At 45.9% G+C, this 27,559-nt stretch overlaps 2 protein-coding genes across 4 annotated transcripts in view; one reads left to right on the top strand and one right to left on the bottom strand.

Moving 5' to 3' along the window:
- The first annotated feature begins 1,724 nt into the window (after positions 1-1,724).
- On the top strand, positions 1,725-22,579 carry HK3 (hexokinase 3). Its single transcript, XM_083488330.1, has 17 exons — positions 1,725-2,696; positions 4,605-4,753; positions 6,737-6,856; positions 8,607-8,705; positions 8,810-8,909; positions 9,319-9,502; positions 10,962-11,117; positions 12,064-12,297; positions 13,065-13,369; positions 13,896-14,044; positions 14,225-14,344; positions 15,028-15,123; positions 19,800-19,899; positions 20,302-20,485; positions 20,572-20,727; positions 21,533-21,763; positions 22,228-22,579. The coding sequence occupies exons 1-17, from the start codon at positions 2,060-2,062 to the stop codon at positions 22,349-22,351; spliced, it is 3,144 nt and encodes a 1,047-aa protein (XP_083344456.1). The 5' UTR covers positions 1,725-2,059; the 3' UTR covers positions 22,352-22,579.
- A 225-nt stretch (positions 22,580-22,804) lies between these two features.
- UNC5A (unc-5 netrin receptor A) overlaps positions 22,805-27,559 on the bottom strand; it is an 85,516-nt gene continuing 80,761 nt past the window's right edge. For all 3 annotated transcript variants that reach the window (XM_083488338.1, XM_083488340.1, XM_083488339.1), the window contains 5 exons: positions 27,024-27,257; positions 26,484-26,633; positions 25,934-26,098; positions 24,403-24,581; positions 22,805-23,924 (listed from right to left, as the gene is read on the bottom strand). In XM_083488338.1, coding sequence (XP_083344464.1) covers positions 23,759-23,924; positions 24,403-24,581; positions 25,934-26,098; positions 26,484-26,633; positions 27,024-27,257 — 894 coding nt within the window. In that variant the 3' untranslated portion in view covers positions 22,805-23,758. The remainder of the gene's footprint in view (positions 23,925-24,402; positions 24,582-25,933; positions 26,099-26,483; positions 26,634-27,023; positions 27,258-27,559) is intronic.

Genomic DNA, 27,559 nt, shown 5'->3' with positions numbered 1-27,559 from the left:
AGTCCATTGTCTCCTTACAGAGTATTTTGCCAAGTGCTCAGTTCTGAGCAGAAAAAGCTCCTGGAAGCAGCTCTTATGCGAAGCCAGTGCAATGAGTCTAAGGTAAGAGCACTTCTCTCTAGCTGCCAATCAATTGCTAATAAAAGCATGGACCTGTTTGGTCAGCTGTTCTGTCATTGTTCTCAAAGCTTGCCATAAATTTGGGCTTGTAGCTTTGGGCAGCGTTCAACTAAGTGGTTGCATGCTCTGGTACAAGGTCTTCTTGTGCAACATGACTCCCCCCCCCCCATTCCTCCTCCCTATGCCTCCTAAATCTGTTCTGGTGGGTTTGAAGACCACCCCAGGGGCAGGTTTAGGCATAGCTGTCAACGTTTTCCCTTTTTTAAGAGCATTTCCCTTATTCCAAATAGGATTCCTCACAAGAAAAGAGAAAAGTTGACAGCTATGAGTTTAGGGCGTGTGCAGAGAGAGGAGAGGAAGTGAAAATCTTGTTGCACAACGAGACCTCATTCAGTAAGCACATTCCCCATTTGATGCTAAGTCGCATTTCACCTGAGGGATGAGAAACTCTGCTTATAGGCCTCCAGTGGTGAAAAGCCCACTGCCTCCTGAAGCAGAGTGTTTCACGCTCAGTAAGGTCTGCACTTAGGATGTTGCTACTGTAATGGTAGAGCGGGCTGCACTAAGGGGAAACAGGGATTGTTAAAAGTGGTCTGTGACAGAACTATTTAATCTGCTTTAATACTGCAAGCCAAAATTTTGGAATGCACTGGAACAAAATGGTGACAGTCTGGAAGCAGGCTTAGTCTCAGTCTTGATCCTCAACCTGTGATATCCAAAGTGAACCTCAATGAAAGGCTGACATAGTTTGGAACGGAAGAATCTGTCAATTTTGGTTCTCTCTGTTTCTTGTTTTTCAAATCATAAACTCCAACCTCCACATTATAGCATCAGTTTGCGAAGGTGTTTTTTTTGTTTGTTTGTTTTAAAGGAAAAACCCTCATGAAAATTCTTCAGCATTCTAGTGTGAATTTCTCCTAACAAATACATTTCTATATGCATTTTTGACAGGTGTACACATTTTAACTAGCATTTCCCCCTAATGGAATCTATTTTTGTGTGTTATTTTTGTATATAAATTCCTTTTTATACACCCTTTCCCCTAACATATGAATTTTTGTGAACGTTTTTGACTGGAGAACTGCATCACAAAATTCAGACGAGTGTGAAGCTTGAAGGATAGCTATGTTTCAGTCCTCATATTGCTTTGGAAAGCACGACTTTGATAAATCTGGCTTTAAATGCAAACTGAAAATTGCTCCTCTGTCCCTAGTCATAGGCCACTCTGCCACACCAACCAATTGGGACAAAAGTCTGCACTCACATTGGAATTTCCATTGGCAAGGCTATTTTTTCAAAGGTGGGGAAAACAAATGAAAGAAAGAAACGTCTTTCTTCAAGATAAGACCTGAATTAGAAAGTGTGTGAACCCCACAGCTATCTTTTATTTGGAGGTGGGCACTGCTGGGGTCTAGTCACAGCAAGGTTAAAATCCCCTCAGGGGACTCTCCTCCCCAGCCCTCAACGCCAGAGGCTATTTTAAAAAAATGGCTTTTCAGTATGAACCATGAAACGGCCTATGCAGACAATTATATGGTCTCCTCTGACCTTTTTATAACTCTGTAGCCCCACATTCCACTCCCCCCCCCCCCCGCTTCCATTCCACTCTCTCGCTTGAGGAATCTTCCAACTGCCTCCTTCCCCAAGCCTTCCTCTCCTTTCTCTCTCTCCTTTCCTCCTCTGCCACCCTCCCTCCCTCCCACTCTGCTTTCTTTCTACTTCACCTCTCCCTCCTGCACTCTGCCTCGTGTGTCTGTTCATGCCTCGCTCGCGCAGCTTCAAAACTGGCCCACTCACATTCGGCCTGACTCTGTGCCCCACCCTGAGCCGGACTCAACTCCCAGCCCCACATGCTGGCCTGCCTCGCCCCCGCCCTCCCCTTGCGCTTTCCGCCCTTTGCTGACTTGACAGACGAGGGCTTTTTGTGACCGATGACACCATGTCAGACCACGGCCGAGCCAGTCGGAGAGACAGTGATGAAGATCTGTGTTCTAAAGTTTCGTTTCTGCTAAATTCCATGTCAGGTCCCAATCCTGCTTCCGAGGACCGTCATAGGTTTTCCTTAGTGGTAAATTCCTCGCTAAATTCCAGCTCGGCCTCCAACACATTTTTGGCTCTTAATTCAGGACCTAGTTCCTTCGACTCCAGACGTAATTCAGGCTTTCCCTCTCTTCCCAAGCAGCGGGACTCTGATGCCAGCGAGTCTTCTTTTTTAGCTGTCGCCTTTTCACAATCACAATCACGTACATCTACACCTATAGCTTCACCTTCACCACAAAGCTCCAGGGAGATGAATTTTGTTCCCAGGTTAAAGAGAAGTTCGCTTGTGGGCAAGTCCAGTACTGAGGGCAGGGAAGATCACAAACTGCTTCCCCACCGTGCTCCCTCTAAAAACGCTCCTGTTTCTGACCAGATCCAGAAACATGTACAGGCCTTTCATCTACCCAAGGAGCAGCTTGAACATGTGAGGGATTCTTTGTATTCAGCCATGCAGAGTGGCCTCAAGGAGAAGGTTAAAGATGGCCTCCCTTTACCCATGCTGCCTTCTTACGTTTGTACCTTGACTGATGGCACTGGTAAGTGTGCTTTCTTTTTGGCAGTTTGCCTGAACTGTTGTCTAGACCAGTGTTTCCCAAACTCGGGTCTCCAGTTGTTTTAGGAATACAATTCCCACCATCCAGCTAGCTAGGGATGATGGGAGTTGGAGTCCAAAAACAGCTGGAGACCTAGTCTAGACCCATAGTCTTCAACAATTTCAGACCTAGGACTTACTTTTAACCCAAGCATGCATTTGAGGAGCCCATTTCTTAATTTCCGCCCAATATATCACCCACTGGTGATAGTGCTGCTGTTGTGGTCCACCTTGGATTAGGGGTTCTGAGTGGGTCCTGAGTTGACCCACCAGTTGAAAACCAATGGCTGACTCCAGACTCCTTTACAGCTTGCACTGGGTTGCCAATTTTTTAAACAGCCCATGTAGCTGTACTTTGAATACCATTCCTTTCCACACTTTTGTTCCTGCTCCACATTATTTTCCACAACACCCTGGCTTCCTGATTGCCACATTTGGCTTCAAAACTTCCAAGTACTGGCTTGTGAATCTCTGAGAGTACACAGGGATGCACATTTTTGGGAGGGGGGGACAAAGAGAAAGATGAAATGCTATTACCGTATATCATGCACAGAGCCTTGCGAAGGAGCGATTTCCTGGTTTGTCTAGCATGTGCAAGAATGACCCAGAATCTGGTAATCCGCATATGTCCACAGTTTGCCTGTCTATCTTGGTGGTAACAATGCTGGTGTTGGCTGAGAGGTGGCCTGCAGAATGATACAGCAGGCAGTCATCTGAGTGAGAATGAAGGGCTTGGGCTCTGCTTTAGGGTTGTGAGGCTTGGTAGGCTAACACATACAACTGCGGTCTTGTTGAGCACAGATTGCCAAGCAGCACCTGCCACCTTTGTACATTTCTTGGACCATTGAGTCAGACCCATTGGTCCATCTAGCTCAGTATTGTCTACATTTTCTGGCAGCAGCTGTCCAGGGCTTCAGACAAGAAACCTACTCTCCCAACCCTACCTCCAAATACCGGGAATTGAACCTGAGACCCCCTGCATGCAACACAGGTGCTTTTCCACTAAGCTATGACCCTTCTTGTTCAGGGGCAGAACTGTGTTGTAGTAGAAGCTCAGTAGAATCCTTAAAAACACATAGATACCCTCTAAAGAACAGCGCTACTACCAGCTCTTTGGGAGGAAAGGTGAGATATAAATAGTAATAATAATCGTAATAATAATGCGTTATGCAGTGACAGCTCCTGCCTTTGCATCAACAGCAGAAACAGCTAGGTTGAAATCACTTCCACAAACTAGCCAAGAATTATAGAATCATAATTCAACAGAATTATAGAATCATAGAACTGCAGAGTTGGAAGGGACCCTGAGATTCATCTAGTCCAACCCCCTGAAATGCAGGAATGTGCAGCTGTCCCATACAGGGATCGAACCTGCAACCTTGGTGTTATTAGCACCAGTAACACCGCACTCTAACCAACTGAGCTGGTTTTAGTTTCTAAACCTATGCATGGAGCCTGGTGACTCTGAATTACTATCACCGTTCAGCACCTAGTCACATAAGATGATCATGAACCCAAGTGATGATTGGCCTACTGCATTTTGTATTTGTTATTGTGTGCCACTGAAACCCTGGGCAGTTGCTTCCTCTCCCTCATGGAAAATAATCTATCAGTGTTTATTGACTATATAATAATTCACATTCTAATTTAAGATTGTCCATTGATTAGCAGCAAAGCTGGGCTAAACAAACAAACAAACAGTCCTGGTGACAGACACCCCCCCCACCTCAGTTCCAGCTCTCCACACCCCCCCCCAAATAGCAATTTAAAAAGAATTTATATGGCAACCATATGAATGAGACATGGGCAGTCTTGATCACTATATATCCTAATGTTCACATCTATTTTTCAGAGACGGGGGATTTTTTGGGTTTAGAAATGAAGAGGGATCAAGTGAAGATCATGCTCTTGCAACTATCAGATCGCAAGGATGAGCCTGTGGCGATGAAGAAAAAGGACTTTCCCATTACTGAGAATATTGTCAACGGCAGTGGGGAGCAGGTATCATTCCTCTGTCTTGAGTTCTTCAGCTTACTTAATTCATTTTGCTTGTTATTCTGGGTTGGGTTGGGTTGGGTTGCTGATGTCTTCTGCAGTATGTCTTTGATGGAATAGCAATGCATTAGTGCTGGATTGAAACTGGACAGTCTGCACACCATACCCCTTTGCTAGTTGCTCTGCAGTGCTTCTGCACTGTCAATGCATTATTGCCACCTGGGAGGGCACTTTCTTGAGCTATAACATAACAAAAGCAAGACAAACCAAAACTGAAACATTTGTGATATGACGAATTACAGGATGACAACGGAAAGCAATGGGACATGCGCTGATTGGAAATGAAGCAGTATATCCAACCAGTTACCATCATGAGCACAAATAATCATGAATTCACCTTCTGCTCTCTTCACAAGCTTCTTCGTTTTCTTGAATTTAAAATTATTGTATTGATTTTCAGATGTTTTCTTTCTCATACTCCCACTTAGCTGCTCTTTCATCTCACCCTGTCCCTCCTTGATCATTTTACTCTTCTGGCACTCTTCTGTGCCCAATGCCCTGAGAGCACCTTTCCTCCCTGTAGCCTATCAGCTGTTTGGCTCCTTAAAATTGACTTACTCATCCTGGGGCCCTTCAGCTGCCATCTTACACACACACAGGAATCAGCCCCACTGAATACAGTGAGGGGCTAACATGTATTCTGATTCCTCTCCTCTATTTTTCCTCCTGCTCTTTCTTATTCTTCCTGCTCTACATCCTTTACCTTATTAATTTCCCCTACAATTTCCCTAACCTTGGCAGTTAACAGTATCTCCTGCATTTAAATGCGGAAAGTAGCTACAAACCGCCTCCCCCCCATCATATTATGACTGCGATACTGGGTAATGGGCAGATTAACCCTTCTCCCCGCAAATAAATTTTTTCTGAATTAAATTCCCTACCCAAAACAGATATTTGTCCCCATAGGAAAAAGACAGATTTTGCCACGTACATCGGAACCTGCCTTATACTGAGATTCTGGGTGTATCTAGCAAAACCTGTCTTGATGCTGGTTTCAGTTATACTGCTTAAGCATCGTCAGAGCCGTTCCCTTTTAAAAATATTTGTTTCTATCTTGTGTACCAGTACATTTGTTTTTTAAATAATAATAATAATAATAACAATAATAATAATAATAATAATAATAATAGTAATAATAATAATAATAATAATAATAATAATAATAATAATAATAATAATATAGTGGTAAGAGGTTGATAGAAAACCCTACTGGGTGATTTGGTGAGATCACACTACTGGTGAAATTTCAGGTTCTACACTGCTAGCAATTTTTTTTTAAAAAAATAATATTTATTAAAGTTTCAGAAAAGATTACAAAAAGAAAAAGAAAAGAAAAGAAAGAAAAAAGAAAATACAAAATACAGAAAAGTAAAAACAGTTAAAAACAAATCAATCTTTCCATGTCTTGTCTTTCATTTACTTGTTTCCCTGACCTCCTCACACCTCCCTTTTTTGTATTCCAGTTCAGTTAGTTAATTCAGCAAATCCTTTCCCTCTTTGTTTTTATCTTAATCGTTTATCTTAATATATTATACCTTTAGATTCTCACCTGTTAACAATCCATTTTTACATACTCCTTTGTAACATTGCTACTACAAACCACTTAACTTCAATGCAACATCATTCTAACATTCATTAATTTTGCAGTGTCTCTGTAAATAGTTTTTAAATTTCTTCCAATCTTCTTCCACCGACTCTTCTCCCTGGTTTCGGATTCTGCCAGTCATTTCCGCCAATTCCATATAGTCCATCACCTTCAACTGCCATTCTTCCAGAGTGGGTAGATCTTGTGTCTTCCAATACTTTGCAATAAGTCTTCTTGCTGCTGTTGTAGCGTACACTGCTAGCAAATATTTGCTGTCGTCATTTGTTGGCATCGTGCCCTGAGGCGAGTGGAATGTACTCATAATACCGTGCTTTCTTTTCCAGCTTTTTGAATTCTTTGCAAAATGTGTGGCCACGTTTTTGGATGGACTTAGCCTCAACACCAAAAATTTGCCGCTGTGCTTCTGCTTTCCCTTTCCTTGCGAACATATTGCGCTGAACCAGGTGAATACTTTGTTGGCCCAGCAGCAGGCAGTACGGGAGACTGGAGATAGGAAGGAAATCCAGACGGAACTTTAAAGCTATGATCTCGTACCCACTTTTCTGACCCACTTCACTCGGCTGGCTGGCATTGAGAACAAGCTTTGTTTGCCAAGGAATGGTCAGGAGTGCACTTTAAGACTCCCCATTTCCCCTTTGCAGTCATGTCTTTATGTGCCCCACACCTGACATAACATGATGTCAAGGGTGCAGCATATGGGCGTGGTTTGGGCAGGGCCGGATTTAGGTTTGATGTGGCCCTAAGCTACTGAAGGTAATGGGGCCCTTTATATGTGATATTTTAGGGAGCAGGCTAGCAGGCGGGGTCCATTACTTACATGATAGGAGCCAAAATACTGTTGCTGTATGTAGCTTTTATTTTATTTGTTTTTTATCTCATATTTTGGAAATGTATATCTTTTTTCCCCCTTTAATTTTTTTGGGGGGCCCTAAGCTATAGCTTATTTAATTTATACTTAATTCCGGCACTGGTTTTGGGAAAAACTGACTCATGGGCCAGACTGAGTTCCTCACTGCTGTTGTACAGTATCTGGGCAATATGCACCTCTGAAGGGTGCACATTCTTAAAGCCTAGGGGCTGCCACTGAAAAGGTCCTTCTGCTCACCACTTATTCTCAAACCACATTCCATAACAGCAGCATGACTAGAGTCTCCCCTGCAAATATTAATGCTCATGCAGATTGACATTGGAAGAAGCACTCCATCAGATATCTGGGACCCAAGTAATTTAGGGTTTTCTGTGTTAACAGAAGCACATTGCATTGAGCCTGGAAGCACACTGGCTATCACTGCAGATCTTTCAAAACTGATAAAATGTGCATCTGGCCAGTGATACCTGTCAGTAGCAAGGCCGCCACATTCTCCAGCAGTTTCAGCTTCTGGGCCACCTTCAGGGGAAGCCACATGCACAGTACATCGCAGTAGTCCACCTGGGTGGGTGGAAATTACCGGAACACACATTTTCCTTGTCTAGGAAGGACTAGCTGGCAAACAAGCCAGAGCTGAAAATAGGTGCTTCTTGCCACTGAAGCCACCCGGTCCTCCTTTGGTGGTGCTGAGTCCAGGAGCACCTCCAGGCAAAGTACCAGCTCCTTTAGGGAGAGTGCATCCCCATCCAGAGCAGGCTGTGTTCCCACATCCAGATCTCAATAACCTGGAAGAAACAGCACCTTGGTCTTGTCTGGATTCATTTTCAATTTATTGGCCCACATCCAGTTCGCTGCCAACTCCAAACTGGCCCAGCACCTGTCCTGCCTCTCCAAATTCAAATGGAACAGAGAGATAGAGCTGGGTGTCATCAGCATACTGATTTTGCGCTATTTGTTTTATTCATTTATTTCAGAACTTGCATGCTGCCTCGGAGGGAAAATCCTCCCAAGGCAGCCCACATAAAAAGAATAAAACATAACACAGCTCTTTAGAAAATACACAAACCCATTATCCAAATACAAAACTGGTGGCAGCTGATTAAACCAATATAGAGCTTGTTACTGAATGAATATATAGAGTAAATGAATTGTCAAAGTCATTCTCAGATTTGGATTCTTCTACTTTTCAAAGATCACAGGACATGTTTTCATGAATAACCCCGTTGGTCCTCTTGCTTGAATACTTTGCTTGTAGGAAGCAGGGCTGGGTTTCTCAGTGGTTTGTTGAAGTTTCTCAGTGGCCTTCCTGCTTGGTTTCCCCTTAGTGTAAGCTGATCAGATGGAGCAAGGATTGCCGGTGGCCAGGTGTGGAGGGGCATGATGTGGCACAACTGCTCCAAACAGCTCTTAACCAGACTTGCAAGGTGAGGACAGCGGCTGCGTCAGCTGTGACTGAAGCATGCATGGGGGAGGGGTGTGTGCTTCTGGTGAGAAAACGAGAGAGTCGCTTTAATCTTTTTCTCTCCAGAACTACCAGATTGAGGTCATTGCTGTAATAAACGACTCTGTGGGAACCTTGTTGAGCTGCCATTCTGAGAAACAGCCATGTGAGGTTGGGCTGGTGATAGGTAAGCAAAACCTTGCATGGGGCTGGCGACTTGCTAGCAAGCTGTTGAGCTGGAAGGCTTGCGTATGCCTTATAGTAGATGTGGGGGGCAGGGGTGCCAAGAAACTGGCTATTCTTCCTAGATTGGAAGAATCTCAGCATAGTATGTAGCCACATCACAGAGCTAGAAACCAATTCCCTGGTGATTAAGAATTAGGGAGCTGGATTCTAAGCACACATTCTAGGAAGATGTTGCATTTCATCAAAATGGCAGGCCCTAACTATTGTGAGAGTTAGGATACTGGCATATAGATGGACAGTTGCAGGACAGTTGCACTTTCTCATTGCTGTGCGGCTGGAGGCTTTATTAAAATGCTGTTTCTCCTGTTTTGAGCTTCTCTCCCTGTGTCCTGCCTTCCTGCATATGGTAGATGCTGGCACTAACTGCGGTTATGTGGAGGAGTTGCAGCATATAGCAGGCTTGGAGCATGGTGCTGGATGCATGTGTATCAACACCGAATGGAGCTCTTTTGGGAATCTGGGCGAGTTGAATGACATAACGACAGAGTTTGACCTGCAAATGGATAAGCAGTCCATGGACCGAGGCAAAAACAAGTGAGTCACAGTAAAGGAAGTAACAATCTGTTTAAAAAATGAGTCATTGGTTACTGGTGCCCGGGATTCACTGGAATAATCAAGGTTAGTCGTGCTCCGTGTCCAAAAACACATTTCCTGCATAATCAAACTCCAAATTTGTGTTTGCAATTGTTCAGTACCCATCTTTGTTCAGTCACCTGAGGGATGACCTTCACGAAGAGCAGGACAAGGGGAGGGTCACCTCGCTCCTGCATCTCAATCTGATTGTGGCTTTCGATACCATTGACCACCATGGAATGGGAATTGGGAGCCCTGTGCTACCTTGGTTCCAGTTCTATTTACAGTACTGGGTCCAGAGAGCAGCACTGGGAGAGTGCTTTTCAGCCCCCTGGTGGTTACACGATGGGGTGCTTCAGGACACAGTTATATCCCCAATGCTATTTAACATTGTCATACATTTGTGGAGTGCCTAGACTCCCCTTCTAATTCCTGGGTGTCAGGCGCTGAATTTAGCATGTTACAATATAAGCCAGGCTGGCTTCATGATGAAGTAATCGTCTGGAGCAGGCATGTCCAAAGTCCATTTCGGGGGCCTAATCTGGCCTGCTGTGGCAGTTTATACCTTTAAAAAGGTCAACAACTTTGGTTGGCCCTTTGGTCGGCACCCATGGGCCCTTCACTTCATCAAATCTGGCCCTCTTTGAAAAAGTTTGGACACCACTGGAGAGATGGGCCATTGAAAGAGCAAAAGGTGAAGGGTGACCCATTAAGAAATCAATCAGCAAAGCTAAGACTGTGCCAGCTGGGAAATGGGTGAAGCCCCCTCCCTCTCAACTCAGAATTAGTTAGAAATACAAAGTCAAGGAAGGCAAGCAGTTGTTGGAGGATTGCAGTTTGCGTGGTGTAGGCTGGAGGAAAAATGGTTGTGTTTGCAAGCTGGAGAAGGTGGGGAGTCAGAGCAATGTGGGTTGACAGATTGAATCTAAGGTGGCAGCCGTGGAAGAACTGGAACCCGCTTGGAGAGTAATGCTCGAAGCCCTTCCATCCCAGGTTCAGGTTGCATATATGTGTAAACAAGCCATATATCATAAAGAAAACACCATCTCTGCTGTGCCTTGTTGTCTGAAAGGAAACACAGACCCTGATCAGCAAACTTGGTACCTTTGGAATCGTGCTCTGCTCAGAGATTAGGGTGACATGAAGCCACTGGGAATGGTCATTCCTGTATAAGTCCTGAATGAATGCTGACATTGTGTAACCTTATGTGAACTTTGTGCAGTCAGCATGAATACCCTATAGAACAGGTGGTCTACAAACAAGCAACCTATGATATTGTCTGTCTTAGCAGCAAATGTTGTAAGAAATGGCCAAGACTTCTCCTATAGACAGGGTGACTTGACCAGTTATCTGCCAACCACCCTTTCACTTCAATTCCTTCTCTTTCTGCACTGATTTTCTTCTTTCTTCTCACTGGCAGGTTTGAGAAGTTGGTCAGTAGCATATATCTGTGTGATACTATCCGTGTTACTTTGGCTACTTTGGCTGAGAAAGGTGATATCTTCAGCGGTGTCCTAACTCCCACCCTGCTTACCAAGGGAAAAATGGAGCTCCAAGATGTTGTGGACATCATAGAGTAAGTGAGTTCCTCAAACGCGTCTTGGGAGACCTGGTCAACCTGATATCCTCAGTAGCAGCAGAGTGAGTCTTGGCATGCCTTGTTAGCCTAGCCCTAGAAAAACAGTCAAGAGGAATGGACCCACATAAATAATTACATCTGTAGCCCATAAAAAACAACAACACTGAAGCAGGTGAATGAATGAATGATTGAATCAACTTGCACATTTAAATACACCGTAGGATGACCCAGAGATACACTGCCAGAGATATTTGTTCAAGTAAGATGTCTTAAAAGAAGAAGGTTTTAAAGAAAAGTGTCTATAGTGGGCCATTCATTAAGTATATCTCTCATCAGGTAGGAAGAGGGAATAGCAAAGGTGTCACAAGGCTAAGAATCAGAACTGGTAAATGTGACATGTCACTGTTTGTTCCCCCAGTACAATCATTTAATACTCTGCGTTATTCAGCAGCAACAGATGCATTCCCATGCTGCCTGCCCCCTTCTGCATACAAAACAAGGGCTATACTACTGAGCTATGGCCCTTGTGGTATTATTTTATTTGTAAACAATTTTTATAATGCTTTTTGGCTGTAAGAAGGGCCTGTACAGCAGTGCAGATAAAAGAAGAAAACAAAACAAAGCATAATCGAGTAACAGACGTTAAAAACAAAACCTTAAATATCAACGAGATGTTAACAACGTCCACTTTCTGAAATATTTATCTTGTTACAGTTCTTGTGTCCGTCTCTAAAAAGTCAGCATGGGTAGAAACAAAACTAAACACACACACACACACACACACACACACACACGTGCTAGTTCATTATAGATGGAGAGTTCAGTGATTTCAATTTGGAATCAATATTATTCTTTGCTGAGATCAATTTACAGTTAACCAGAGTCTCCCTCATGCCTCTTGCTGCTGCCACCCTGCTTTAACTCATGTATGCTTTAACTGCAGTGAAAAAGTTGGCCTGGCCAATACCAAGAACTTCCTTGTCCGCCTGGGAATGGTGGCAAGCAACCAAGACTGTTTCAACGTGCAGCAAATATGCCAAGCGGTCTATGTCCGTTCTGCCAAGCTCTGTGCTGCTGGACTGGCTGGCGTTCTTACTCATATCCGGATCAGTCAAGGGCTGCCACACCTGAAGATCATTGTGGCTGTGGACGGGGACATGTACAAGAGCCGACCACAGTAAGGAGTTGTACCAGGCATATAAATATTTGTTCGTGTCGTGAGTAGCCAGTGCGATGACCTCCAGATATGGTTGGACTATAATGGCCATCAGCATGGTCGATGAACAAGGATGATGGGAACTGTAGCCCAGCTGCATCTGTAGAGCATCATATTGGCTGCCCCTCATCTAAATCAAAACCAAGAAACCCACCAATCCCACTTTCCTATGGACCACTGGACTAACCATCATATTTTCCCTGGCTTCCTTTCATGAGCAGGTTATTGGAACAAGCTTTCTCCTGGACTGAAATCACTGGCCAAGAAAGCATTTCTTCCAGTGTCTTCTTCCAGATATACAAATATTTTCCTTCAACCCAGAGAACCATTAAGTCAGCTTAGCTATTCATTGTTGCCAGAAACTCAGTAGGCAGCATATTTTATCCTCTCTCTTGCCATAACAGCTCCTTCCAGGACAGTAACCCATCTATACTACTCAGATAAATGGATCCATCCATCCATCTGAATCTCTTAAAATGGTTACTGGGGTTTCCCAGGCTAGGGGGTCTGTTACATGTCCAGTGTTAGGAGGCTGTTAACTTCAGGGAGTTCAGCCATTTTAGAAAATGTGGATAATGTAAACAGACCCAAAGACTCATTCATCCAGCAAATTTTCACATTCCTTTTGGAGCAAAAGCATAGTAAGCTAGGGGACAGGTGCAGAAAGGCCAGAAAGGTTACTTCCAGTCACCCTGCTTCAAGGTCTCTGACATTTCCTCTCCCTCCAGGTATGGTCAGATATTGCAAGAAACATTGAAATCACTGGCTCCTGATTGCACTGTCACCTTTGTCACATCAGAACATGGCTGTGTTTTGGGGGCTGCCAGGGTAGCAGCTGCGACATTGAGGCTCAAACACCAACAGGAAGGAGTAGCCCAGGTCCTGGCGCCTTTCCGACTTTCTATGTCCGACATGGACACACTGCGGACCATGATGAGACAGGAAATGGAGAAGGGTCTGTCAAAGGAGACACACAGTACAGCCACCGTCCGCATGCTGCCCACTTACGTCCGCCATTTGCCTGATGGCAGCGGTGAGAGCCAGAGAACAACCTCTTGGGAATGGCCTTTATCTTGGGAGGGAAGAGCTTTGAAGAGCTGAAGGGGGCTTTTAAAAAAAGTCTCAGGGAAGTTGTGTTTGGTCCAGAGAAAACCTTCCAAGTTTTGGGGGCCCCCAAATCTTTTAATTGATATGGGGCTGTTGTTATTGTTACTTACGTTCATCTCACTGAGAAGGGTGCAGCATAACCACTGCTAGTAATAACAGGAGTCTCCAACCTTTTCAGATCCTGCACCCGCCTATAGCACAAATATGCATTTTCTTTTATTAGCAAATATTGGTATGGTGCCAGTGGGTCTCGACCCCTCAGCTGACAACCAATATTCTAGAGGGCTGGTGAGATGCTTTCCCAAGGCTTTATAGTTTAAGTTGCCAGCACTGGTGGGAATGATGTTGGCCTCAGGCAAAGAAGCCAAAGAAGGAGACCCTTGCAGTGACTGTGTTGGGTTGTAGTTGAGAGTCTATGTCACTCAAGATCTTGTCCCTTATACATTTTGTAGAGAGAGGGGAGTTCCTTGCATTGGATCTGGGAGGAACCAATTTCCGAGTGCTTATGGTGCAGGTGAAAAGCAAAGAAGAGGGTGGTGTACACATGGTCTCTGAGTCTTACACAATTCCACCCGAAGTGGCCCAGAGTAATGCAATAGAGGTAGGTGCAAGAAAGGGGAAGATATGGCTGGGTTGAACTGGCCTCTATTACAGACTGGCTGGGTCTTAAATCTGTGACACTGGCAACTGTGGGGATGGGCGATACTGTTAGTGATGGTGTTTCCTCTCCAAAGTTGTCTTTACCTCATAAGGCCTTATGCTTTCTCCCATTTTCCTGCAGCTCTTTGATCATATTGTTCAATGCATTAATGATTTCCATAGCAAGCATAGCATTGTGGGACGAACACTACCACTGGGCTTCACTTTTTCGTTTCCCTGCAGTCAGACGAACCTGGACAAGGTATGAAGCACCTATGGAAGTGATCTGCTGCTCATGTGGTGATGCTGGGAATTAGGACTTTGCTGCCTCCCTTACCTGGGTTAGCCAGTGGAGCCCCCTGCTGGGAATGTATTTTTTGTGGTAGATGGGAAGGGAGAGAAATGGGGTTGAACTACCTTGTGTTCCCCAAGATAGAAAGAGAAAAAATTCCAAACGCTATGAGAACAACATAGCTTTCAAACCATTTACAAATAACTTGAAATGAAAGCTCAGCTTGTAGGATTTCTAAATTGTGAAATTCAGCTGTCCATTGCGAAAAAACCCTGTTGAACCCCCTGCCCCCACTAGTTAGGCATCTCTCTCTAATAGATCCAGTCTCTGTCCTAGTGTGTATGCTACAATTCTGTGGAAGCGCAGAAAAGCTGCACAATTTGGCACTGGCAAGTTTCTAGTCCATATTGTTGCAAGGATAAACTTGAGATTGGGTGAGCAATGCCTAAAGAAAACTCAGAAACTAGAGGACCTGCAGAACTTTTGCAGAGGCAGGTCCCTGCATTATCTGCATGTCTCCTACTGCCATCTCTCTGTTGCAGCTTAGCTACAGTAGAATCATCCATGAACATGTGAAGGGCAAGCAGCTCAGAGAAAGCAGTCCAGTTGCACCTACATGTTTAATCACAATTCCTTGTTTCTCTGTTTCACAGGGCATCTTGCTGAGATGGACCAAGGGGTTCAGTGCCACAGGCTGTGTGGGAGAAGATGTCGTGCAGTTGCTAAGAGAGGCTGTAAAGCGTCAAACGGTATGTGTGGGATATGGGGCACGAGCTCTGGATAGATTTGCCAGGGATTATAGTTTGGGCTGGACTATTCAGACTTGTATGGGACGCAGGTGGCGCTGTGGGTAAAACCTCAGCGCCTAGGACTTGCCGATTGCATGGTCGGCGGTTCGAATCCCCGTGGCGGGTTGAGCTCCTGTCGTTCGGTCCCAGCTCCTGCCCACCTAGCAGTTCGAAAGCACCCCTAAGTGCAAGTAGATAAATAGGTACCGCTTTATAGCGGGAAGGTAAATGGTGTTTCCGTGTGCTGCACTGGTGCTGGCTCGCCAGAGCAGCTTCATCACGCTGGCCATGTGACCCGGAAGTGTCTTCGGACAGCGCTGGCCCCCGGCCTCTTAAGCGAGATGGGCGCGCAACCCCAGAGTCGGACACGACTGGCCCATACGGGCAGGGGCACCTTTACCTTTACCTTTATTCAGACTTAATCTGATTTATCAAAATGAAAGGCTTTTAAATTATCACAAAACCTGCTGGTTTAAAATCAGAGTTAAGACTATCTCATGTTGGCTCAAGCTCCACAAAGCCAGAAAACTGGAAGCTGAGGCTAATGCTTTAACAGATGTGCCCCATAATCAGCAAAGTTGTTGTTCAAGGACACAAGTTGCACTTGTGTACAACTCACCCCTAAGTACCCACACTTCTCCTTGGTCTTTCAAGCCCAAATCCTGATGGGGAGGAGGGTTTTTAAAATTCTATTTTAAAATCATTTATCAAAAATTATACACCAGTTCAAAGTAGTAAAATCTCTAAGCAATTTACAAGAAAATTGTCGCTACAATAAGGGCATATCCACACTTACCGTTCCTCTGCTCTTTCCAGGCATGGCCCACACTTTAATGCTCTGTGTTCAAGCATCCTCCCCACCCCCTCTTTTTTTTTGCTCCAGTGCCTTCCCCATGAAAACCCATCTTTTAGAGTTCAATAAGAGCACATAGCAATCTACAGGAAGCCCAAACTGACATTTGCTCTGTTTGAGTGCTATAGAGCGGGTTTTCGTTGGGAAATCTCCAGGGCAGACAACAACAATGCTCAGACACAGAGCTTTTATGCCTGGACCAGTGCCTGGAAAGGGTTAAGCACCGTCTTCCAACACACCACTTTGCTTCAGATTGCACCCTCCCAACACCAGTTTGTAATAGAAAAGATGTGTGGGCTAAGATTTGTAAGCTCAATTGTCTAATGATGTTCTATATAAGTCCCAGTTGGAGGCTCTTTTATTTTTTTGTGTGAAAGAGGCACTGCCCTATAAATTCACTGAAATAACATGAAATGAATGAAAACAATTCATTCCTACTCAGAATCAGTGCATTCACCTCCTCCACGCTGCCAAAATGCAGCTTTTAGTGTTGCCTCTTTAAAATCTATGAAACAGGTGGATTATTTTCAAAACTACTTCAGAGAGACTTTGGTTCAGCAGTTGCAGTCCTTCCAACTCAAGTGTCCAATGCTGTCTTTTGTTTAATGCAACTTATAATATGAATTAAGATGTGTGCAGCAATATGCTTGATCATGTGCCCCCTTGATCCCTCTTCCTCTTGGTTTATTAAATCTACTATCAGGAACTCAAGGCGGCTTACAGATAAAATAAGAACAGCTTAAAACATAGAAAATAACTGCCTCTCATCATTAAAAAAAGCAAAACAAAACCCCAATTAATTAAAAGCAGTCAGTTTCTTAAAGCCTGTTGGAACAGGATCTTCACTTCCTAGTAGGACAGCAAGGACAGAGCTAGTCTAACTTCTCTAGTGAGGGAGCTCCAAAGTCTGGGAGCAGCCACCAAGAAGGCCTTCTCCTGCATCCCCACCATGCATGCCTGTGAGGGTGGTGGGACCAAGAAAAGGGCCTCCCCCAAAGCTCTCATAACCTGGGCATGTTCATATGAGGGAATATAGTCTTTCAGATAGCTTGGGCCTAAGTCGTATGCCATAATACTTCATTGCACAACGGGGGCGGGGGTGGTCCTTGCTACCTTGAACTGACAGTTGTACTGTCACTCCTAAAACCACCGGCTCTAGATCTGTTCCATTGATCTGAAGGGATGGGGCCATAGGGAAAAATAACCTGTGACCCAATCACAATGACATCTAGGCAATTTACTGGCTAATTCACACTCACAAAAACATCCCCAGCTTTCTAACATCTGTCTCCTGGCCCCTAGACTATGGCAAAAACTAGCCGTTCTGGACCCATGTGGACATCTGAAAAGCTCATAGACAACAGCACAAAATGGCTGCCAGAGCCGGACCTGTCCAGTCACAAAACAAGGGACACCCTCTAATCAGTTCCAGCTTAATTAACTCTCGATGCATTCATTTCCCCTCTGCCAGCACTCTGACCACTTCCACCTGCATATAGACAAGTATACCCTTTCTGTCCCAGAGATAGCAGCTGTGATGATATAGCCCTGTGAAATGCATTCTTTGTTTTCACCCAGTCCAATAGTCCAACCACCACCCCACATCTCCATTTTGGACAGGAGCCTTGTTGAATACATGGCCACTGTTGCTATCTCGACACATAATCTATCTCTCTGGGTCACTGTGAGGTTAAATAATGGAAGAGAACCACTGCTGTCTTCTTCGTAATCCTCCTGGGCGGGTTCACTGTGGGGCAGGGTGTGTGGGGGTGGGTTCGGTATAGGGTGGTGTGGCAATCACACAGGGCCCCCGGACGTTTCACTGTCTATTGACCCTGTGCCACCACTGCGGTTGCTTTCTTTGCTGCCATCACCCCGCTTCTCACGGGGACACACGGAGTCCAGACAGTTGTTAACATAAACAAATAATCAAGTTTATTTTAGTTCCTACAACTTCAAACTGAATTATTCCCAACTATCTAACTAACTCCCTAACAATTCCTCTCATTCTCTCACAATACAACTCAACCAACCCACTGCGTATTCCACCCTCTTCCTTCTCCCACACCCAAGCCTAAACTCCCCACTGACAAACCTCAACTCCCAACTCCCAGACCTCAACTGACTTTTCAAAACCTCCCCCTTTATCTTTTACTCCCCCCTCGCATTCTCACTGGCCAATCACCTCACACCCATTTTAACCCTTTCCTTGACACATCCTAGGCTGCAAACGCCACAGGTGGGTTTCAGTGTGAGGTGGTGTGGATGTAACTGGGAGGGGGGGTTGAGGGGGGTTCAGTGCAGGGGGTGAGGTGCTTCTTGGGTTTTGTGTTTGGTGGAGTGTGTGGCAAGTATAGGGCAGAATGTGTAGAAGGGGCCTTGGGTGTGGCTCATTTGGGCATTTGTCAGCTTGCAGCATGGGGTGGGGGCAAAGGTTTTCAGCGCAGGGTATATGTGTGGTTATGGGGTGCAGTCTCTTCTAGTGGTTTGACTGGTTAAACACAAGGCATGCGTCTCACTGGGATGCATTGCTAATCCACTCCCCCCATGACCTACTTTATAGGGTCATTGTGGTATTAAATACTGGAAGAGAATAACCACTCTCAGTAGTTTTTGTGAAAATTAGGAAGAGTATATATTATATGCTTTCTTAACTGGGGGAAAGGGGGCCAAAGTGTCAGTTTCCAATCCTTTAAACTTGCTGTATGCTGGCAATTTTTATCAGATTGATGTGGAAGTTGGCACTTTTGTATACCTCATCAGGCAAATCAGGTAGGCCAGCTTTGAAGTTATTAGTCAAACAGATACCATTTTTTATTAAGCTATAGACTTTTGAAGCTTATAATGATAGAACCTCTTTTTTTTATTCACCTTAGCTCTAGGTACCAACCATGCATATACTATACATATACTGTAGGTACTAACCATGCATATCCATGCAAGGCCGGCCTGGCACCTGTTTTTCTTAGGGAAATCCATCTTCAAAGGGGTGTGATTTTGGAGAGGAGGAATGGGTGCTTAATCACATTCTTGCCTCTTAATTCTCTGCTCCAAATGCCTCCCTCACCAAATCTGGGTTTGCCTTATGTGGAGCCCTGGGAAGGAATGACTTTGCAGGCAACGATTTGAAGCAGAGAAGCCGCAGGCAAATGGTCAAGCATGCCTCCAGACATTTGCTTTCCCCAGTCCCAAGGAAAAGCAGCCATCGCATGTCTATTTCCCTTGCATACGTGTGATGCGTACCTCTAGTCTAACAACAGCTTTCCCAGGTGAGCGAGTGAGAGCGTGCATCAGGTAGAAAAGGGCCTCGCCTCTGTTCCTTGTCAGACCTGGGAAATGGGGTATGTGTCTGGCTGAGTTCACTCAGTTTGGATATGGCGTAAGAAGCCCCTCACGACTCTGAGGCGAACCAACTTGTATGTCAAGCAGGCCCAAGAAGTTTGTGTTGCGTGTTCAAGGCATTATGGTGCTCCATATTCTCAGTCCCCACCCCCACCCTAGGTCTACTCTGTGATGATGGGTCACTTGCTACGTAGCCCACTGAGAAAGTGGAAGGCGTAACAGCAACCATTTGGTAAGCCAGCCCGATGGCAGTGACAGAGCTTGAGAGCTCCCTTCAGGTTGATGCCCCCAGGGGCCTTCAGAAGGGAGGGCGGGGAGAGGGGGCCTATTTCCCAAGCGACGGGGCCTATGGGTCTCTGCTGGTTACTGTGGTGATAGGGAATCGTGTTGCCTGGTAACACATCTTGCTGCTCTCTGTCTCTCCCTCCCTTTCTCTTCCCAGAACATTGATATAGATGTGGTTGCCATAGTGAATGACACTGTAGGAACCATGATGGCATGTGCCTATGTGGACCCCAACTGTGAGATTGGCCTCATCGTCGGTAAGATGGTTGTGGCAGCATTATTTTAATTATTATTTTCTAGAAATGTATACTGCTCTGCCCTTTGATAAAATTCCTAGGGTGGTTGGGAATAGGTGAGCGGGATCTGTCTTTTAGGGGCAAGGGGATCATACATTTCCAAGGGAATATATTTCCAATGGCAGATGCCCTCCTTCACTCTTCTTCTTGAAACTATTACCTTCTTTGGGGGATCTATAACCAGAATCTGGGTTGCTCCCTGACAGGTAAACCTTTCTCTGTAATTTTGACATTTGGAATGGACCGCCAAGTGGGCTGATGATTCTTCCTCCAGGCTTGATCCCAATACTTTCCTTGCTCAGAGCAGGGAGAAATATGACAGTCCATTTTCATCAGTGGTTCATTTCCATCCCTTTCTCTCAGGTACGGGTACCAATGCCTGCTACATGGAGGAGATGAGGAATGTGGGCACTGTGGAGGGGGACGAGGGCAGAATGTGTATCAATATGGAATGGGGGGCCTTTGGAGACAATGGCTGCCTCGAGCACTACATAACACAGTTTGATGAGAAAGTGGATGCCGAATCCATCAATGCTGGCCAGCAAAGGTGAGTCTGGATACCTGAGAGTGATCTGGGGTGATGGCTGCCTCCAGGGTCTCCTTGTGTGACACTCATTTCCATCTCCCCTAAAGGTATGAAAAGCTCATCAGTGGCATGTACTTGGGCGAGATTGTGCGCTATATTCTGCTGGAGCTAACAATACGCAAGGTCATCTTCAGGGGTCGCCCATCAGAAGTACTCAAGACCAAAAACATCTTCCCCACCAAATTCCTAACAAATGTTGAGGAGTAAGTGTGTATCCGTAACATTCTCATTTCATGTAGAATTTAGGTTTGGTGCAGAAATCAAATTCCTGAGGCTACTTTTGGTCTTTACCTGTAAAAGACTTGATTGTTCAAGGTGTCTCTAAGTCCTACTTGGTTACCTGTCCACCCCTCATTCTTAACTTCACCTTACCTAGTCTTGGATCACCTTCTGACAAGCAAGTACCCCTTGTCCCAGATTATATTGCAAGCATGCATACTTAAATGATTTTATGGAAAGCAAGCCAATTTTTAGATATTGTATTTATTTCAATAATACATTCTGAGCACCAAGCTTTCGTCTTGCTGATGCAGAATTCTCAGTAATTTGGCATTGCCTGGATTCCCCTCCCCCTCCCCTTTTTGGAATGTGAAAACCTTCATGATCTGCCGCATGAACCCTTTGGGGAACAATGGGTTCTTTCAGGATGAATGTGGTTGCTTCCAGACCACCTGTTTATACAGCATCCATAATGATTTGTTTGCACAAAGTTTGTGGGGAAGTTAGATCCGTTTTTATTCGTGGGGAAGTTATACAACATTGCACCAGACAATCTCCCACTTTCCATATTGCAAAAACAAAACTGATTTGGGATTGAAGCTGGTTTGTTGTGCAAGAACGCCAAATCAAGTTAAATTGTGCAGCCTGAATTTGCCAGTTTGTGATTGAATCCCACCTGCAAATACTGAGAGACCAGAAATGCTTAGCTTCTAAGAGGGCAACAGCTCTTGCTGAATATAATAGGTGCCTCAAGCAGTTCCACCGCTGATTATAATGTTCTGTAAGCAGCACTCCTGGTCACCATTACGTGTGTAACATTCTGGAGGAATATGGGTTGAGTGTATCTACGGAGGATGCCTTGGTGGTAAAGGATGTGTGCCGTGCCGTGTCGTCACGTGCCGCTAAGATGTGCGCAGTGGGAATATCTGCAGTTGTGGAGAAGATTCGAGAGAACCGCCGTGCGTCAAAGCTGGATATAACAGTTGGTGTGGATGGGACACTCTACAAGATGCATCCTTAGTGAGTCAGTTTTGCTTCATTAAAATGCGGGGCAAGCAAGGCCTCAACCCAACAGAGTGCAAATAGGGGAATGGAAACTTCAGTTGCCCATTGGATGGCAAGACTAGGTTGGGCAGAGATGACAACAATTGTGTTTTGATGCATGGGGAGAAACTCGGCCATTACTGATCCATGCTAGGCTGGAGGACCTTAGTACTTATTGGGAGACACAGTGCATGGTAAAGGGTGGTTCTTCCTAGGCTGCGGTATGGCTGTATGGGTAGCACCTGGTTTTCTTTGGAGTATGGGGTTCTGCAGCACCTGCCTAGAAAAGTTGAATGCTGCCCCTGTTTTGGGTTAGGGAAAGAGGGGAAAGCTGCAATAACGTATGTCCAAGAACCATGTAACCAGGGGAGGGTGTGATGCTGGCTGAACATTGCTTTCTCTTTCTCTTGCTCATGGACATGCTCCCTTTCTGTTCTCAGCTTTGCAACAAAGCTTCATAAGACGACGGCTCTGATAGCTCCAAACTGCAACGTCAAGTTCTTGCTGTCAGAGGATGGTTCAGGGAAGGGGGCTGCACTGATTGCTGCTGTGGCCCATAAATAACCAAACCATCCACTTGACTTGAATAAAAATGTCCCAGTAACCAGGACACCAAGCCATTCTCTACAATGATCAGACCTTGACCCACAGCAATGTGTTCCACCCTCCTCTGTGGCCAAACTGCAGGAAAGGCAAGTTGTGTCAGCAGCGGTGTTCCATCTTTATAACTCTCTTTACCATCTCTGATTCATGTTCAAGCGAGGAAAACAATAAAACAAATTCCTGCTGCCACTTGGGTTTCCAAGTTATATATATTTTTCCCAACAAGCCAAGCCCAAAGATAACACAGACTGAGAGTGCTAAAATGGAGGTGCCTTCTTAATAACCCTGGATATTTCTACACCTACTAAGCTGTCAAGGAAGCTCTGCTGAGACTTTGGACTCTCTCTGCTTTTTTCCAGATCTGGCAATGCTTCCATTGGCCTAGTGTTGAGTACAGACACAAGAAGTCCCATGTAGCAATATATATATATAATTTATTTACATTCATGCCCGCTAAAACCCTGTGCGGGACGCTTATATGTACATAAGGCCAAGTGTAAATACTTGAATGCACTTGAATACAGAATAAAAAACGATCTTTACACAATACGGCATGGGCCCGCCTGGCCCAGCACACGTTCACTGCACGGATTGGACTGCCACGCACACGCACAATTCCCTTTGCATATACACTGGGCAAGGACTAAGGAGGCACAGATCCTGTCATCCAGCACAGCATGGTCCACCTCCCTGGGCTGCCCTTGACCATCTCCTCTCCTTGTCCCCTCGGGGTCCCCAGTGTCAGCAAACCACCAACCCCTGGGCAGCCCACTATGACCAAGTCACGGGTATCTCTTGGGCTGGAGCAAAAATATACAGAGATGGCTCTGGAAACAACCTGTCGGATCCCCCCTCCCGGCTCAGCTTCATCACAGCATGGGACGCTCCGGGGGCTGCAGTGGGAGAGGCACTGGCTTCTCGGCTCCAGGACCAAGCTTACCTTTTTGTCCTGGTCACTCCCGACAAGCACCAAGCCAGCCATCTCCCTTCCCCTTTCTTCCCATGCTGGGGAAGAAGAGGGCCCTGGGTATATGACTAAGCCCAACAGAAGTACATCAGAATCCATTGCCAGCCTACTGCAGTATATGGGGCAAGCCTCCCTCGGCCAGTCCCAGAGCTTCCATGGCAGTGGCAGGGCAGGCATTCAGTAGTTTCCCCCACCACCCCATGGCTACTAGAGACTGAGCCCGGTGTGCTTGCCTTCTAGTTGTATTTGGCACAAGGAACAGAGGGCGTGAGGCTAGGATGCCTCCGACGGAGCACGCAGGCGTATTCAAAGCAGGACAAGTGTGGGAACACTGCCTCCTTCAAGCGGAGATGCCCTCTGCCATCCCCCAGCAAAGGCCTGTGCTGCCTCTACCAAGTGCCTTAGCACTCAGCCTCCGACACCATGAAGAGGGAGCTGTCCTGCTTGCCCACCTCCGCCACAGCAGCCGCCAGCTGGTTGAGGTTCCCGTTGGGGAAGTGACGGGCTTCCCATAAGTTCAACATCATGGCCGTTGGGCTGGGTTTTGAAGCAAAGAAGCTTAGATGGCTGTGGAAAGAGGAGAGGCCATTATTACCCAGGAGAAAGAGCCCCAAGGGGGCACTTATTCACACACACCTTTTGCCCCATCCTTTCTAGGCACAGGCCTGCTCTTTAAAACTCTGAGCGTTTTTGTTTTGCCTCAGCAAAAAATCCCACTCTTTACTGCTGAATTGGAACAAATGGCAATTTGGGATTTCTGCAGATTGCTGTTTGCTCCAATTCAGCAGTAAAGAGCGGGTTTTCACAGGGTCGCATTCCTAGAAATGCAGCACAAAAAGAAGCCCAGATGAGCCCCCCGTTTCCTCTCATTCCTTGCCCCCACTATGTCACAGGAAAAAACAATGTGACTGCATCTGTTCCTGCTGGCCCTCCATACAGAAACCCCTCCTCCCACCTTAGTCACCTGTTCCTGCTAAAGCAAGATTCATCCACCTGGTAGGATCTGCACCAGCTGCAGCTTGTTTCTCCTGGTATAGAGATTTACCTGTCGAGGTGCAATTTCTGGGCTAATGCTCTCCAGTCAGCCCCACGGGCCCCTGGTGCATCCAGGCTGCTTATGATCTTCTGGCGGATGAGGAAGGGGATCTTGAAGGCACTGGGGCCCACGAGGGCAGGGGAGCCAGCCTCATTGTCTGGGGGCAGCCAGTCTGAGAACCGTGCATCCTGGGAAAAGGAGAGCAGTTATTAGGACCTATAAGGCGAACAAAGTCTTCATGGTGAGAGGAGGCAATGGAGGAGAGAGTGTCCGCGAAGACAAGGCTGTTTCTGCTTTATATTCTCTCTCAGTTTGATGCTGCTTTAAGTAAGGTGGAGAGGTCTCCCTGACACAATATGATTTTCTCCCAGATATTCCCCAGAAGGGTAATTCTGTCTACTTGACAGGTTTAGTGAAGGAGGATACCTAAAGATCACAAAGAATATCTCCCGCTTGACTGGGAAAGGAGGAGTGAAGGGGAACGAAAAGTTAAAGGGTAGGCTCAGTGCTGCGGGGGAAAGGAGGCTTTTGTTGACGTAAAGAGCAGTGATGCGCAGGGCCGGATGTATTTTGCACTGAGAAAAAATGGGATCCTGTGACTTCTACAGATTATGGAAATTGAGCATAATTGCTAGTTAGCCACGTCTCTGGCTTCTGAGATTCCAATAATCACTGGCCACACTTTCACAGCCCTAAAGTAACTAAAAAACCTGATTTTTTGAAAGAAGGTTATCAAGATGTTAAATTTCACACCTCACATAACACTGGGCTGCTTCACATGTAGTCTCATAAGCCATGGCAGAGCAATGGGCCCACATGCTTCTTCCTTTCCACTCTCCTCCTCCCATTGCACGTTGGTGTTGCTGCACAGATCTTGGAACTTAAGAGTTCCCTAACAACATCTCAAATGGGGAGGTGGACCAGTGTTGGTTTGTTAACCAGGATAATTAAAGCAAGCTCTGACCCTGGTTAATATTCTAGTTAGTAAACTGACACTGTACTAGAAGTCCCCACTTTTATATTTATTTATTATGAATACCTGTTACTTGCCCTTCACAAAAAGTCCCAGGACAGGGTGCAATAAGAATAAAAAGGACAATTGTAAACCCCAATTTCAAATGGAATGGGCAGCCCTAGTTCTAAAACCCCTGCACCAAAGCTTGTGTGCAAGGGAAGGAAGGGCGAGTGGGATGGGGGCATGCAGAGCCAACACTCCACCTGGCTTCATAAACTATGGTTTGTTACAAAGCCATGTCCGAACTGGCCCATTCTATGCTTTTTCTGAACATGCACACAATTCCAGCCTGTGATAGTTTTCTATCCTCATGTTAGGATGGAAAGACCTATTGACGCCGCCCTGCCTTACATTTCCACTTTTGACTCTGTTCCATGGGAATTCTATGAAACGGTCCTCGACACAATAACTGCAAGTGCGCATAAAGTATTTAAAACCCGTTCAAAAGCTACAGAGGTTCCCACCCAGAAGGGTACCACAGAAGTCATTTGGCCAACCCTCCCATGGCCATGTCCTTGCCCTCACCTTGGCAATGTTGAAGTCAATATTGAAGCTCTGCCCGTCACCCTCCACCTGCCAGATCCAGATTTTGCAAGCCAACTGGCAAGTGCTGGTGCTAAGTCGCTCCAACGTGAAGGTACAGTGCAGGTAAGGCTGCAGACCACTCCAAAGGTGATAGAAGGGAATCTCCTGGAGAGAGAGAGAGAGAAAGAGAGCAGGCTTGGGTTGGGGGTGTATGGATTTCCTCAGTGGTAAGGAATGACGCTCCTAGGAGCATGACGATCAGGCCCATGATGTCAGGAACTGCCAGTAGAATTAGGAACTAGACAAACTATAGAAGCAGATTGATAAATACCTACCCCCTCCCCACAACTACAGCTAGGGGATGGAGTTTCATAAGAGCTTAGCATCTTTCACATGGGGCATTCTTGGTCCTGAGGATATGGGGCTTTGCACTGAATCCCAGTAAATAAGAGATGAAAAAGAGAGGTGACATAGCGTGAAGACAGCAGGCAGGAGAAGAGGGCGCCTACTCTGGATACAGAACACTCCCAGAGCCCATGGGCACACTTGCCTGATAGCTGACAAGAAGCTTGCTCTTCCACAGGGAGCTGGGCACATCATGGATGGAGAGGCGCAGGTTGTGGTAACTGTCCTTGAAGTGCAGGATCCGTGGCACGCCAATCAGCTGCCCCCCCATCTGCTTCTCTACTTGTACCACTTCCTGGAATTGCATGGACAAAGAAGGGCTGAGTGACTAGAACCATCAACACCCATTTCCTGGTGCCTCCCGCCTTCTGCGGAGGCGCAGCGTGGAGTTGCAAGGGACTGATCTGGGTTGTTGTGACAAAATCACTGGATGGTAGGCCAGGGGAGAGGCCTAGGTGAGGCTGGACACCCTGCAACTATAGAGCAACATACTGGGCATGTGGTCAGTGTCGCTGAAGCGACACATAGGCTGTCCTACTAGAGCATTAAGGCTGGTCAACCGTGATTCTTGAGCAAATAATGGGCTATTGAGACTGGAGCAGGTGTGAAATTTGTGGGAAAGAGGCTCAAGGTGTGTATGTTTGGGGCATTTCCAGGGCAGTATTTTGGCCTTGTGGGGTAATACCTTGAGTGCATCACGGGTGTCGCTGAGGCAATACACGCGGACATCATATTCCAGCCCAGTACAGGTAGTGGGTGCAAAAAGGACCAATTTGAGGCGCTTTGAAGCCGCCATGCTGAGCGATTCCCCCACCAAAGCAAAGCGGCCTAGTTGTTCTGTGAAGATGTAGCAAGCCTGGGGTTCCAGCTGGCAGTGGAAGAGTTCCGAGGGCACGGGCTCACCCAGGTGCAGCACATCCTGAGGAAATGGGAAAGGCGGTGGAGGGGTGGGCAGAGAGATAAAAACCACCCTGATCAACAGTTATTGGCACAATGAGCGCAGAAGCAGCACAACGGAGCCAGTGCAGATTATGGCTTATTTTTAGAAGCATTTCTGTACTGTACAAGGTGGTGTACACTGCAAAAGCATCAATTAAAAAAATTAAATTGCATTTTAAAAGAACAAATAATCATTAAAGGTGACCGGCTAATCAAAAATTAAGCAGCTGCAAAGGTCTGTTGGCAAACAAACAGGTGTCAGAAGGAGAAGGCTGACTAATA

This window comes from Podarcis liolepis (assembly GCF_965112155.1).
Source record: "Podarcis liolepis genome assembly, chromosome: 2".
Classification (NCBI taxonomy): Eukaryota; Metazoa; Chordata; class Lepidosauria; order Squamata; family Lacertidae; genus Podarcis; species Podarcis liolepis.
This window is presented reverse-complemented; position numbering and strand designations above follow the sequence as displayed.

Bases quoted from the DNA above. Each gene is read 5' to 3' on its own strand.
- HK3 (XM_083488330.1), top strand. From the start codon at position 2,060: ATGTCAGACCACGGCCGAGCCAGTCGGAGAGACAGTGATGAAGATCTG. The intron at 8,910-9,318 runs GTAAGCAAAACC...TGCATATGGTAG, and splicing joins TGAGGTTGGGCTGGTGATAG to ATGCTGGCACTAACTGCGGT. The intron at 11,118-12,063 runs GTAAGTGAGTTC...CTTTAACTGCAG, and splicing joins GATGTTGTGGACATCATAGA to TGAAAAAGTTGGCCTGGCCA.